The following is a 15,074-nucleotide window of genomic DNA, read 5'->3' as shown; positions in this document are numbered from 1 at the left end:
CTATTACAATTGTGTTCTCATTATAATGTTATGTACATGACAGATTAGCTCTGCACATCTTGCACTTAATTTTATTTTTCCTGATCAAAGTGACAGACATCACTGCGCGTTTTCGAAGGCATAATGAGAAACAACTTTAAAAAAAACATAGGTCTACTGTTAAAAAATGTGAGAACGAAATAACGTTGCTGCATTAATATCATCAATGCTTTTGAAAGAGAAATAGCCCATCTAAAAAGAATATAACCGTCTCAAATAACCTCGATAAGAGTCGATAATGTTGGGCATTGCATGTGAGCTGAAACTGAAGAGAATGAACACTAGTTGGTAACAGCAGCGCTTAACTAGCCGGTTATTAAACTCAACCAAACGTGTCCATATGAGATTAATCAGATATAGACAACATAAAAGTAATCTTACTACTTGCATCTGCAGAAAAGGACACGGACGCGCACATGAACTTCACCGCGCTTGTGGATTTCCTTTAACAGCTGATACATGCGGAACTTAAAGCACAGATAATTTACAACATTCTATTACAATCTTGTTTTCATTATAATGCGATGTATATGACAGATTAGCGCTGTACATCTTGCACTTAACTGTATTTCATGATCACAGTGATTCCAGGCATCACTGCAGTGCACGCTTCAGTTTCACTTTATTTCGCTGGTCTGGAAGGCGTGCTGTCTAACGCTAACCAATCAAACAGTCAAAAATAACCAATCAGTTACCGCCAAAATTGCCACAATAACCAAACAGAAAAATAGACAAATATATTTTTTAAAGTCAGGGCGATCATCGTTTTCATGATCGATCGTCGCTGTCACGTTCGAGTACTCGATCACTGTTGCCCATCCCTAGTGAGAGCGTGTTATAGGCTATATGACATGTTATAGCCCAATATGACAGTGCTACTGAAGCACGCATCGCCGCAGATGAGCAGCTGCATATCTCTTTATCAAGCCAATGCACAAACTACTGAAAGTAAAGTCGTAGGTGCTCAACATACAATCATATTCATTAAAAGTAAAGAAACTGAATGATCTTACCAGTGCTGTTGCAGCTCACTCTCCTATTGCAGTCTTTGATTTTGATATTAGCTGATGATCAATAAAATGCAGCTCATATCTGTTGTTTTCGGTGACGTGAACTCCAATAAATCTGCATATAGTGCAGGTATTGAAGATCGGATTTATATCCGTTTTTCGGAGAAACATTTATGTGCCCAAGTGTAAATTAAATCGTTTTGATAAATCAGATTTACACAAATCAGCACGTCTAGTGCAAGAAGGCTTTGACCATTTCATTTTACTTAACATTATTTTATTAATACATTATAATGAAGATAGCCTTTTGAATGATATTGGTGTAATTGTGCCTCCTTTGAGCACTTGAGCTTAACTGAGACTTGAGTGTTTGTATGAAGCCGTTGTGTTGACCTTGCTTTATTGCTATTTTGAGATTCAGTTATATTTAGAATTTTTTTAATAAATAAGACTGCTCTCCTTGGTTCTCTGAGGTGGGCCCAGAGAGCCGGGCGGAGGGTCCCACTGGAATTCCAGAAGCCTGCCAAAAGTCCTAAGAAGTTTATGTGACCAGTTGCGTGGCTTTCTGGAGGCCCGGGATGGGCTGGGATATTGATGCCCAGGCTTTAGAGTCGGGCCCCCGGGTTTGGCTGGTGAACAGGTTTGGGTCCTTCTGAGGTCCCCTTGGAGAATGTGGCTGGAGGTGTGGTTCTCTGAGGGGGGTAGGGGGGTGTGGTATGGTGGGGATGTGTGGCCGGGGCTGTGGTTCTCTGAGTCGGGTAGAGAGGGGGGGTGTGGTGGGTGTCCAGGCCGGGTGTCCTGGAGCTGTGTGTGGGGTGTGTAGGTGTTAGTGGTGGGGTGTGGGTGTGGAGCTATTGGGTAGGCGCTGGCTGTGAAGTCAAGCCTGGTGGAAGTTGGAGGGCTCCATACTCACGGTGTATGGGGGTCCCCGGAGTATGGAGCTCCAACTCGGCTTGGCTCCCGAGATATGGCTGGTCAAAGCTGAACCGGAAGGCCCCAGGAGCCGGGGACGGTGGGGTTAGAAGGGTCCCTCTGGGACCTCTCCAAGCCCGGAGTATGTAGCTCCAACTTGGCTTGACTCCCGAGATACACCCGGTTATACATAAGGGAATTTTGGACAAAACTGTCTAGGGTAAACGTACCTATTAAGCTCAAGTACCCATTAAGCACACTACTATCTTTGAGCTCACATTACAAAAAGAAAAAAAATATTTATCATCCTACTTTATGTCTTATCCAATTGATGCATTTGTTACTATATACCTCCTGTACAAATCTGGCAACCAACTTGACCTCATTTACGCACGCAACTGCTCTACAGACAACATTTTGGTGAAACCTCTACACATCTCAGATCATTTCTTCATCACATTTAATCTTCAACTTACTATTCGTGCACCTCCAGTTCCTCTACCAGTTACTTTCAGATGAAACCTACGCTCACTTTATCCATCTCATCTCTCCTTTACTGTGTCATCCTCCCTTCCCTCATCCACAAAATTCTCCTCTATGGACGTTAACACTGCAACTGACAATTTATGTTCCACTTTAACTTCTTGTCTAGATAGTATCTGTCCTCTTTCTTCTAGGCCAGCATGAGCTATTCCCTCTAACCTATGGTTATCTGATGTTATTCGTGAACACCGGACGATACTCAGGGCAGCAGAGAGAAAATGGCGCAAATCCAACCACCCATCTGACCTGAGTAAGTGTCAATCTCTGCTCTCATCCTTCTCAGATGAAGTTCATGCAGCTAAATCTTCATATTTTCCAAACAAGATCAACAGCACCTCAAACACATGCACACTTTTCAGAACATTCAACTCTCTCCTCTGTCCTCCACCAACTCCCACCACCTCCTTATCTGCAGACGATTTTGCCCATTTCTTCACAAATAAAATAACAACTATTAGCAATCAGTTCTCACCCCCACACACTAAGGCTTTTAGATCAGCCACATCCACAGCCAAACATCCTCTGTCCTCATTTTCTACACTCACTGAGGCAGAAGTATCTAAACTTGTCCTCTCCAGCCATCCTACAACCTGTCCTCTAGATCCCATCCCCTCACACCTCCTACAAGCCATCTCTCCTACACTACCAGCACACACACATTATCAACAACCGGCATTTTCCCTACCACATTCAAGCAGGCTCGGGTAACTCCACTGCTTAAAAAACCCACATTAAACTCATCAATCATAGATAACTACAGACCTGTTTCTCTCCCACCATTCATGGCGAAAACACTTGAACAAGTTGTTTTCATCCAGGTTTCCTCTTTCTTATCACAGAATAATAAGCTGAATATCAACCAATCAGGTTTTAAAAGGGACCACAGAGACCACATTACTGTCGGTCACTGAAGCCCTGCGGATAGCTAAAGCTGATTCCAAATCATCAGTCCTCGTCCTCCTCGATCTATCTGCCACCTTTGACACTGTCAATCATCAGATTCTTCTTTCCACCCTCTTATCACTGGGCATCACTTTTTTTTAACCAATTCATCACATTTTTTCAATACTTCAATATTCAATACTTTTCTTAACTGAAATCTAGATTAATCATCATTAAAGTTAAAATTTTCTCTGTTCCCGTCATTCTTTGATGAACATTAATGACAGACATCATCAGTGCTGCTGTCACTTTAAGATCTGATGCCGAACATGACACGGATCTCACACGCTGTCCCGCGCATCTCATGTTCTCATTATTTAACGTTATTTAACTAATTTAAGACTCCTATTATGAGAATACTTGACAAAACTGGTATTTTGGCCACATTCTCTGTGTTGTTGTTATTGTTTGTTCAAGAGCGAAAGAGAACTCGATGTGTGCACGAGACTAGCTTCCTAGGTGTTAAATCAGTATATTGTGTACATGAATGTGGCCGACTCCCTGATCAGTGCCTTGACTACTGAACTAGGGATCTGATTGAAACGCAGCCACACAGACAGGACATTGACATACAGCACATTTTATTGTCTTGTCATGCTTAGATGGTTTAAAAGCATTTACATGAATAAGAGCATGATCATATAATGTAACGCTGGGCAAAAATGCATATAAAAATGGTCACTGCATTAATTGCGTTAAATATTTTTAATGCGTTAAACTGGAAAAAATGATCGCCCGCGTTAACACGTTAATTTGCCCAGCACTAATCTTTAAACAAAATGAATATTTTGGAAGTGAATTCTGAGAGGTGAATATGGATTATTGAATTTTTAATAATGAAAATGTGTGCGAAATGTTTTGAATTGAAATATTGACATCTTAAATATACAACCATGTTGAATTTCAGTCCATAAAAATGCAAGCCCTAAAAATACAATGCATTTAAATGCAAGTACAGTTAATGAAATGCGTATTTTTTCAAGTAGTGCAATTCAACAAGCTTTTTTTTTTCAAAAACATTTGGCATTATTTTACTTCCATACAATCCCAGTTAAACACAGTTAAACAGAATGTCAAACCCTGACTAGTGATTTGTGATTTGAAGAATCAGGCTTATGTATTTATGGCATCAATTACTGCATTATTTGTTGAGGAATAACGTCTCGGTTACGTATGTAACCCTCGTTCCCTGAGGAGGGAACGGAGACGTACGTTAGTGACTAACGAATGGGGGTTTCGCTTAGAAGCCAATCATCTTCATCGTATTCAACAGCGCCCAATGGCAGTGCCAATGCCATGGGCATGCGGAATTTGCATGCGTAACTCCGCCCCACCTCGTGGGTATATAAGGAAGTACGCTGCGAACATCGCATTATGTTACTGCTGCAGGAGCCAAGACTGAACTCCGCGTTCCAGGCAGCACAGCTGACGTGGCTAAGGAAACGTACGTCTCCGTTCCCTCCTCAGGGAACGAGGGTTACATACGTAACCGAGACGTTCCCTTTCGTTCAGTCACTACGACGTACGTTAGTGACTAACGAATGGGGGATCCTATTCAACAACGCCACTCAGCTGTCATCCAGTGCCCTGCGTAAGTGTGAGATCCCGCCACTTAAGGCCCTAGGACTCCCACTTATCACAGGAATACCAAGGTACACTGGGAAGCATATCCCAGTGAGGGAATGCCAAGATGCCTACCGTAGGGAGGACTTAGAGAATACACATATGACCCGCTGAGGGTTGCATATGGAAGATCTCTAGGGTACCAGCCGAAGGTGGATTTTTAACCCTAGGGGTGGCAGGGACTTGCCAAGGGAAAGACACCTGCTCACTGAGGAGGCTTACGGTGGGAATACTCGTGTGGGGGTCGCCGGAGGGGAACCATGCACACGGAGCACCTGGCCGGACATGAGGGTCTGGGCTCGAAAGGGCAGACTGAACTGATGTCGGCGTAAGCAGTGCTGGAGGAGCTCAGGGCTCTCGGGGAGCTCACCTGAGGAAAATATCGCACGTATCCAGTCCTTGGAGTGGAATGGCGAGCAAGCGAAGACACCTGAGCCTGGCCCATTACCGGCCACCCGTAGGGGCGAGTACATAGTTGGACACTGGCTCCACTCGGAGATTGTAGAATCTGGCGAATGTGTTGGGTGTCGCCCAGCCTGCAGCTCTGCAGATGTCTGTTAGCGAGGCGCCATGCACTAGAGCCCAAGAGGAGGCCACACTCCGGGTGGAGTGTGCCCTCACACCAAGGGGACATGGTCGGCCTTGCTGCTGGTATGCCAAAACAATGGTGTCCACTATCCAGTGAGACAACCTCTGCTTTGAGAGAGCGCTTCCCTTCCGCTCTCCACCATAACAGACAAAGAGCTGGTCTGAGGTCCTGAAACACTGCGTCATGTCTACGTAGGCGCGGAGAGCGCGTACTGGACAGAGCAATGCAAAGGCTGGGTCTGCCTCCTCCAAAGGCAGCGCTTGCAGGTTCACCACCTGATCTCGGAACGGAGTGGTAGGAACCTTGGGCACATATCCGGGCCGGGGTCTCAGGATCACGTAAGAGTTAGCCGGCCCGAACTCAAGGCACGCTTCGTCAACCGAAAATGCTTGCAGGTCCCCGACCCTCTTAAGCGAGGCCAATGCGGTCAGCAGAGCCGTCTTCATAGACAAGAACTTAATCTCGGCCGACCGCAAAGGCTCAAAGGGAGGCCTCTGCAGAGCACTTAAGACTACTGAGAGGTCCCAAGAGGGAACGAGAGGAGAGCGAGGAGGATTCAGTCTCCTCGCCCCCCTCAGGAACCTGATGATCAGGTCGTGCTGACTTACCTTTTTGTCTCCCAGGAGATCGTGGTAGGCAGATATTGCGGCCACGTACACTTTAAGGGTGGAGGGAGACAGCCTTCGCTCCACCCCCTCCTGGAGAAACGATAGCACGGACCCGATCGGGCATTTCCAGGGGTCTTCTTGGCGGGAAGAGCACCATGTGACGAAGAGGTTCCACTTCAACGCGTAGAGACGTCGTGTAGACTCAGCTCTAGCGGAAGTGATGGTAGCGACCACCGCAGGTGGAAGGCTACTCAAACCTACCGTGTCCCGTCCAGAAGCCACACTTGGAGCTTCCAGAACGCTGGACGCGGGTGCCAAAAGGTGCCCCGTCTCTGAGTAAGGAGGTCCGGTCTCAGAGGAATAGGCCAGGGAGGGGCTGTCGCAAGGAGTAAGAGTTCTGGGAACCAGGTCTGGCCGTGCCAAAGCGGGGCGACCAAGACGACCTGCTCCTTGTCCTCCCTGATCTTGCACAGTACCCGTGCAAGAAGGCTCACTGGGGGAAACGCATACTTGCGTAGCCCTGACGGCCAGCTGTGCGCCAGTGCATCCGTGCCGAGGGTGCCCTCGGTCAGGGAATAATACAGGGAGCAATGGGAAGAGTCCTGGGAGGCAAACAGATCTACCTGTGCGTCGCCGAACCGTTCCCATATCAGCTGGATCGTCTGGGGGTGGAGTCTCCACTCTCCGGGGAGAGGCTGAAACCGTGAGAGCTCATCGGCTGCACAGTTCAGGTCTCCAGGGATGTGGACAGCACGAAGGGACCTCAGGCGCTTCTGACTCCACAAAACGAGATGGCGGGCGAGTTGAGACATACGGTGGGAGCGTAGACCGCCCTGGTGGTTGATGTACGCTACTACGGCCGTGTTGTCTGTCCTGACTAGCACATGTTGACCCTTCAGCAACGCTCGGAAGCGGTGCAGGGCGAACCGTACAGCCAGTAACTCGAGGCAATTGACATGCAGAAGGCGCTGGGGTCCTGTCCAGGAGCCCGCGGCTGCTTGTCCATTGCACATGGCACCCCAGCCCGTGGATGATGCATCTGTTGTCACAACAACATGCCGGGAAGCTCGTTCTAAGGACACTCCGGTCCGTAGAAACTTGAGGTTCGACCACGGGGTGAGTGTCTGTAAGAAGGCCCGGGTCACTGGGACCCGGAGCGTGCCAGACCGCCATGCCCATCTCGGGACTCGAGCGCTTAGCCAGTGCTGAAGCGGTCTCATATGAAGCAATCCGAGCGGCGTTACCGCGGCTGCAGATGCCATATGCCCCAGGAGCCTCTGAAACTGTTTCAGTGGAACCGCACTCTTGCCCTCGAGTTGTCGAAGGGAAGTCAGCAGAGACTGCGCGCGCTCGCTCGAAAGCTGCGCGCACATGGCGACCGAGTCGATATCCATACCGAGAAAAGAGATCCTCTGCGCGGGGCAAAGTTTGCTCTTCTCCCAGTTGACCCGAAGGCCCAGACGGGCTAGGTGATGGAGCACCAGATCTCTGTGTCCGCAAACCTGCTCTCGAGAGGGACCCAGTATGAGCCAGTCGTCAAGGTAGTTCAGGATGCGGACCCCGTGCTGCCGAAGGGGCGCAAGGGCTGCCTCGGCAATCTTCGTAAAGACGCGAGGGGACAGAGATAGCCCGAATGGTAGAACTGCGTACTGATATGCCCGCCCCTCGAAAGCAAACCGTAGGAACGGTCTGTGTCGAGGCAAAATGGAGACATGGAAGTAGGCGTCCTTCAGGTCGATCGCTGCAAACCAATCGTGTGGACGAACGCATTCGAAAAGGCGTTTCGCTGTCAACATCTTGAACGGAAACCGGTGAAGGTAACGGTTCAAGACGCGCAGGTCCAGGATTGGCCGTAGCCCACCGGTCTTTTTGGGTACAATGAAGTACGGGCTGTAAAACCTGCAATTCATCTCGGCTGGAGGGACAGGTTCGATCGCACCCTTCGCCAGTAGGGTGGCAATCTCCGCTCGCATGACGGGGGCGTTGGCCCCGATCATGGTGGAACGGACTCCCCGGAAGCAGGGAGGAACCTGCGCGAACTGAATCGCGTAGCCGTGCCTGACGGTCCGCTCGACCCAGCGGGACAGCCCTGGAAGCTGAAGCCAGACATCCAGAAACTGCACCAGCGGGGTCATACGGTGTACAGACGTACCCGGTGTGGGCTTGCAGCGATGCAGCGTCACCGGCCCGGACATGGGAGGCTGTGGGGCGTCCCGGTGCGGGGGCACGGTTGACAGCTGCGTCCTGACAGAGGAGACCAGGGAAGGACGCGCGTTCCACTGGGGTCTGCTCTGCCAGGAGGCTGGCGACAGAGTGGGATGCGAGTGGCGGGACCCGTGGGTGGCGCGCACCGTCATCACCGGACTCTGTGGGCTCAGGGATGGGAGTGTTAATTCTTTCTTTGACCAACATAGGGTGCTGCTGACCCGGGGGCCAGCAGCTGAACAAAGGATTCTCCCCCGGCCCTCCACCGGGGGAAGGAGTGGTCCTGCTACCATCTCCTCGAAAGAATTTCCCATCCCTGAGCCGTCCGTCTCAGGAGCGCCGCTTGGCCTGGCGTTTAGCGGGGCGGCCTGAGGGGACTTGGACGCCTTCCTACGGCTTCCTCCGCGACCCGGCCCGGGTGAAGGCTGCTGCTTGGACCGGGTGGGAGGGGCGGGAGCCTTAGGAGGGCGTCCTCGGCGTGGAGCAGACTGAGGCGACTGTGCCGGCGGCTGGGTGGAGGCAGCAGCTGGCCGGCGGGGCAGTACGTGTTTGATTGCCTCAGTCTGCTTCTGGGCGATTGAGAACTGTTGGGCAAAGTCCTCAACCGCCCCGCCGAAGAGGCCGGCCTGGGATATGGGGGCATCGAGGAACCGGGTTCGCTCGGTGTCCCGCATATCGGCCAGGTTCAGCCACAGGTGACGCTCCTGGACCACATTTGTGGACATCACTTGACCCAGGGAGCGTGCGGTCACCTTCGTCGCCCGGAGAGCGAGGTCGGTGGCGGCACGCAGCTCATTTAAGAGCCCCGGATCAACTCCACCCTCGTGCATGTCCTTGAGGATCCTGGCCTGGTAGACCTGAAGGATCGCCATGGCATGCAGCGAAGCGGCAGCCTGCCCCGCGGCTCTGTGCGATTTCGACACCAAGGTTGATGTGAATCGACAGGCTTTGGAGGGGTGCTTAGGATCACCACGCCAGGTTGAAGCGCTCTGAGGACACAGTTGCATCGCAACAGAACGTTCAACTGGAGGGACCCCAGTGTACCCTTTAGCTGCCGCCCCATCGAGGACGGAGAAGGCGGAGGAAGTCACCGAACGGTCACGGGAAGACAACGGGGACTTCCAGGACCGCGTGAGTTCCTCATGCAGCTCGGGAAAGAAAGGTATTGAGGGCAAGGACTGACGGGTGTCAGCGCGAGCCCCCAAAAACCAATCATCGAGCCTTGAGCGTTCGGGACAGGGTGGAGGGTTCCACTCGATCCCTAAACTCGCGGCTGCCCGAGACAACATGGCTGTCAGCTCTGGATCTGACTCGGGCAATGCTGGCACGCCCGAGGGCGGCAGCACAGCCGAGTCATCATCTCCAGAGGACTCGAGCCCACCTTGTGATGCGGTGATCGACATCGCATCCTCCTCCGGAGCGCCAAATGAGATGCGCGGGGGGGCCGGAGCCGGCCCCGCGATCTGCATCTGAACGCTCGCGGGTTGCAATGTGCAAGACGGGGGTGTGGCCCGAGGCATGAGCGTCGGGGCTTTGTTCCACACCGTAACCGTCAAGTCACCCTGACCACCAGCCGAAGTACTGGGCCTCTGGGACTCAGTAGATCGGGGTGTGGTAGAGGGGACTCTCACTTCAGTACGAAGGTCATGGAGTCTTGACCGCAACATTGCGATGGTCATGTTCCCGCAGTGAGAACATGACTCATCCGCGAACGCTGTCTGAGCATGCTGAAAGCCCAAACATACCAGACAGTGTTCGTGCCCATCAGAGGAGGAAAGCAACCGACCACACCCAGAAGTACACGGACGAGACATCCTGAAAAGGACGCGTCACGTGTAAGCTCTTTTATGAGAGGAAAGCCTCGCAGAGAACGCCGAAGCACCCAGGGACCACACACCAGCTGTCTAGCGGACCACTGCGCAGATCAGCAGGCAGGCAGTATGATGATCACTGGAACGCGCCGTAACACCAACGCCTCTGGAAAGCTGCTCGTCTCGAAAGCTGTCGATGACTCAGATCAGGCTTGTAGGAGTGAAGAAATCCTCTTGGCTCCAAAGCAGAAACATAATGCGATGTTCGCAGCGTACTTCCTTATATACCCACGAGGTGGGGCGGAGTTACGCATGCAAATTCCGCATGCCCATGGCATTGGCACTGCCATTGGGCGCTGTTGAATACGATGAAGATGATTGGCTTCTAAGCGAAACCCCCATTCGTTAGTCACTAACGTACGTCGTAGTGACTGAACGAAAGGGAACTTAAATTTTATTTTTGTGTTTTACCTTTTTATATTTAGCACAGTGTACATCAAAACTACAGCACTTCCAGTAGGCCATTACAGAGCTGTCAACAAAGAAAACTGACAGAAATCATTGTCTACTACTGTCACAGCAGTTAATTTTTTTTGTATGCAGAACAAAGTGAATAAAACAATTTAACCTACATACAAGCAACCCCATGCAAGCAACCCCAACATAGTTGTTGGCTTATATTTTCCATGTACTGTTCAGCATGTACTTTCTGAATTACACAGAGAAAAAAGAAGCAGCTGTTTGCTGCCTGTGTGCAACTGTGACCTCTGAGCTTGCAGATAAGAGAGAGAGATGCTCAACTGCTCAAACCATAAATATATGCTTGTAACCATATGAAATTTATAATGTAACAAACAACAAAATAGGGCTGGTTTCAAAATATTGATTTCCTGATTTTAACAAATCTTTATTTTAATGCACCGATATCAATCCATAAATTTAGTCTGTGTTGTTTTCAACTTAATTAACATTATTTGTAGCACGGTGCCGCCTCCCGTCCACATCGCAAAGAGCTTTGTGCTTTGTTACTTTTGATAAGAAAACATCTAGGCTTTCAAATTCTGTCAAATTTATCATGAAATTCAAACAATACATGTGGTTTTGACGCTCTTTAACGTGGCATGACAGATCGATGTAGCGTGAGTGAACTGGTTATCTTTTCATCTTTACTACTAGTTATAACATGGAAGAAACATGAATAAATATTAGGATCACTCAATCGCCTCAACTCACAGCAGAAGAAAGTAATTTTAATCATGTCTCAGTTTGTAAAAATGAACAGAAACACATTTACAGTAATGCTCTTACAATAGAAGCGTTGCAATTGAAAGCTGAAGTGACTCATTTTTTTTAACCATTAATTTACTTTTTTTAAAGTAAGAAATGTTATAATGTTTAACAGTGATGATTGTTCTCAGTGTTACTTACTCAGCTGATCTAGTTGCTGTAGCCACAGGCAGCAGCTTCTGAAGAACTTCATCTGCTGTACTTCTGTCACTATTTGAAAATAAAAAATAAGTTAACCAGTTAATTATTAATGCAAATAATAATATTAATAAATATAGCTGCAAGCAGCCATTAACGGGGCCAAGCGCAACAGAAGCAAACAAGGAAGATAGCAGCAGACCAACTGAAAAAATTAGTGAAGACATTTGAAGCAAAAACGTTAAAACACCACATTAAAACATTGAGTTGTATAGAGCCAATGTCATGTTTTGTTCTATTATAGCGCCACCAAGAGGCACAATCCTAAAATTTTTGTATGTGTCATCGGAGTGAGCCCATACATGTGTGTGTCAATTTTGGTGAAAATATCTAATTTCGTTTTGAAGTTATAGACACTTATATGAAAAAACATGTAAAAAATGACTGACACCTGACTTTGATTGCATTTTACTACCCCTTTACTATCGATATTTTGAAATTTGGGCATTAGCGTATAGCTATCGACCTATCGATTTTCTGGTGCTGGATTCGTCTCGATCGGACTAGCGGTTTCGAAGATATCAGCTAACGTTTTTTTAAGCACTAAATTACCGCGCTGCACAAACCATATGCCGAAACCTGGCAAGTCTGGTATCGCTGGACTCGGCAAGGATTCAGGAGACTAAAAAAGTTAGTCCCATGAAAGTTATAAAAGTCAACCCCACCCAAAGTTATAAAAATTCTCCACTAGGTGGTGCTGTTTCGAAACTTCTCAGGCTACTTCAGGGCATCGTGCTGATGACCCATACCGTAACATACCCATACCGATTGTTTTGTAACAATCCGTTCATGCGTTAATAAAATACAGCATTTTAGCACATAATTAAAAATGGCCGACAGTCAAAATGGCTGATATGGATATCAGACGACTCTGCATGACGTCCTGAATCTAACGAGACCACTTTTATGATTTTTGGACAAACGGTTTATAAGTTATAAGCAAAAATAGCCATTTTTTGTATCTCCGGACCAGTAGATGGCGCTGCGCCGAAATGCTGCATGTTACCTCAGGTCATGCTTAGATGACTTGTACCAAGTTTGGTTTGAATACGATAAAGCATTGCGGAGATATAGCCTTAAGTATATTTTCGCAACCGCTACGTAAAATTTGTTCACGCGTTTATCAAAAACGATTTAACGAATCAACTTTTTTTTGTCAGCATTGTCTGAAGGTGATCTGGTTCAATTTTCGTGCAAATCGGATGAACCATCTAGGACGAGTTCGCAATAGTAGGCGTTTCAGAAAATTCTAAATGGCGGGAAAATTTGCATGACGGAAAATGACGCCATAGGGTGCAATCGAATCGGCTTGAGCCAATCAGAGGAAAAAAGATTTTTGTTTCTAGTCCTTATGGTTCAAAAAGTTATTAGCATAAACATGAGTCAAACTTTGGACAGGTGGTGGCGCTAGAGGGATTGAGTTAGAGACTCCAAATTTGCTATTTTGACACTTCTGACTGTCCTCTATTAGTGTGCCAAATTTCATAACTTTCCCGCAAACGGTTCTATGGGCTGCCATAGACTCAATGGCGGAAGAAGAAGAAGAAGAATAGGAATGCTAACGGTTTCAATAGGTGCCTTCGCACCTTCGGTGCTTGGCCCCTAATAATTAATATTATAAGTAAATAATACATCAAATATATGGATATAACGCCAAATCGTTAATTGAGATATCGCAATATAAAAATGTGACGATATGTAGCGTTGATGTAAACGATATGATTCGCGATATAGTTTTATCCAAGGCTCAGCTTACTGTATTTATAAGGTATAATTCACCCAAAAATGGCAATTCTGTGATCATGTCCTCACCCTCATGTCCTTTTGGTTAACTTTCAAACACAAATGAAGAGATTTTTATGAAACCTGAGAGATTTCAGTCCCTTCCTCTAAAACTTAAAAAGATTTTTAAATGTCATGAAGGCATTGTAAAAAAAAAAACTAATCGAGAGGTCTATTTCAAATCCAAGTATTAACACATAGTGAGCACCTGGAGAGTTTGTGCATGTGCGGCTTAAGAGATCCAATGCCTGCATTAAAAGTGTGAGGACTGCGTGAGGGAAAAAAATATGTTCACAAAGTTTCAGTGATATTATTACTACATTAAAGGGGTGGTAAAACACAAGTGTGTAATGTTGCTGTTTGAGCATAAACAACATCTGCAAAGTTACAACGTTCAAAGTTTAAAGCAAAGGGAGATATTTGCTTTTAAAGAAATCAATTTCTAAGGACTACAGCAAACGGCCGGTAGGGACTACTAAACATTCCTCCAGGGTTGTTGACATCACCAGTCCCAATATTTACATAAACCCCTCCTCCGAGAATATGAAATAAGGGGGGGCGAGGCCATTTTGTATTGCTGTGGGTAAGAGTTGTTGTGGTATAGTTAGTAGGCTGGAGTGTTGTTGCCAATGCCAACGAAAAGCTGTTATTTTAGGTCCACTTTGTTCAGCCTTCCTAGGGACGGGGCAGCGTTGTAGTGCGTTTAACATACAACATACAACGTTTCCAAAAAATATGTGCACTAGGTGGTTAACGAATCACAACACACTGGGCCAGCTAACCAATTTGAGCCATGCTTTAAAAAGGACATGTGAAAAGGTTTTTTAGTATCTAACTGTAGAAGCTACTAAACGTATTCAGCTAACACTTGAATTAGTTTTTCTTTTTCTTGTCAATATTGCTGTGTCAGGTCTATTAGTCTGCATTTACACTACAACACTTAATGACCAGAGCTTACTAGGACACAGCCTCCGTTTGAGAAACACCCGCAAATGATGTAAAATATCCCAGAAATCAATCTGTGCCCTGTGATTTAAACATCTCTGATCTCTGTGTTTCTCTTTGTTCATAATGTTTAAGACGGTAATGCTTGAACTCTGTGTTACTTTCTGATAAGTTTCAGCTCCAATTAAGTTGTTCAGGTTAAACTCATCCATTGCATCACAAGCACTCAACAGAAATGTCTTTTGATTGGCTACAATGCTCAATGCTGAAAAAATGCCACTGTAAATAGAAACATTTGCCTTTGTAAATAAAAACCGATTTGAGTCTGTACTATCGAAAGACCACTAACTCATACACAAATCCCACAAATAACCGATTTCAAAAGAGACAAGTCTGCATCATTGTGCTTTATTTCTTTATGGAGTGATTTTTGGGAATGTCTGTGTGAGAGAGAAATAAAATAACATAAAATATGAACTACTAAACTCTGTGACATCTGCTGGATTACAGATTTCTGAGATTTTTGTTTCTCTGTGTTCATAATGACATTTAGACTGTAATGATTGTATTCAGTGTTACT

The 15,074-nt window shown here is 47.0% G+C and overlaps 1 protein-coding gene across 3 annotated transcripts in view; it reads right to left on the bottom strand.

The window, feature by feature from the left end:
- LOC307130032 (NACHT, LRR and PYD domains-containing protein 3-like) overlaps window positions 1–15,074 on the bottom strand; it is a 73,994-nt gene that overhangs the window by 33,231 nt on the left and 25,689 nt on the right. For all 3 annotated transcript variants that reach the window (XR_013816993.1, XM_079822880.1, XM_079822881.1), the window contains exon 9: window positions 11,711–11,779. Coding sequence is in view for 2 of the 3 variants with exons in the window: in XM_079822880.1 (XP_079679006.1) it covers window positions 11,711–11,779 (69 nt within the window). In the remaining variant the exon portion in view is untranslated. The remainder of the gene's footprint in view (window positions 1–11,710; window positions 11,780–15,074) is intronic.

This window comes from Gobio gobio, assembly GCF_949357685.1.
Source record: "Gobio gobio genome assembly, chromosome: 8".
In the NCBI taxonomy this organism is placed as follows: domain Eukaryota; kingdom Metazoa; phylum Chordata; class Actinopteri; order Cypriniformes; family Gobionidae; genus Gobio; species Gobio gobio.
This window is presented reverse-complemented; position numbering and strand designations above follow the sequence as displayed.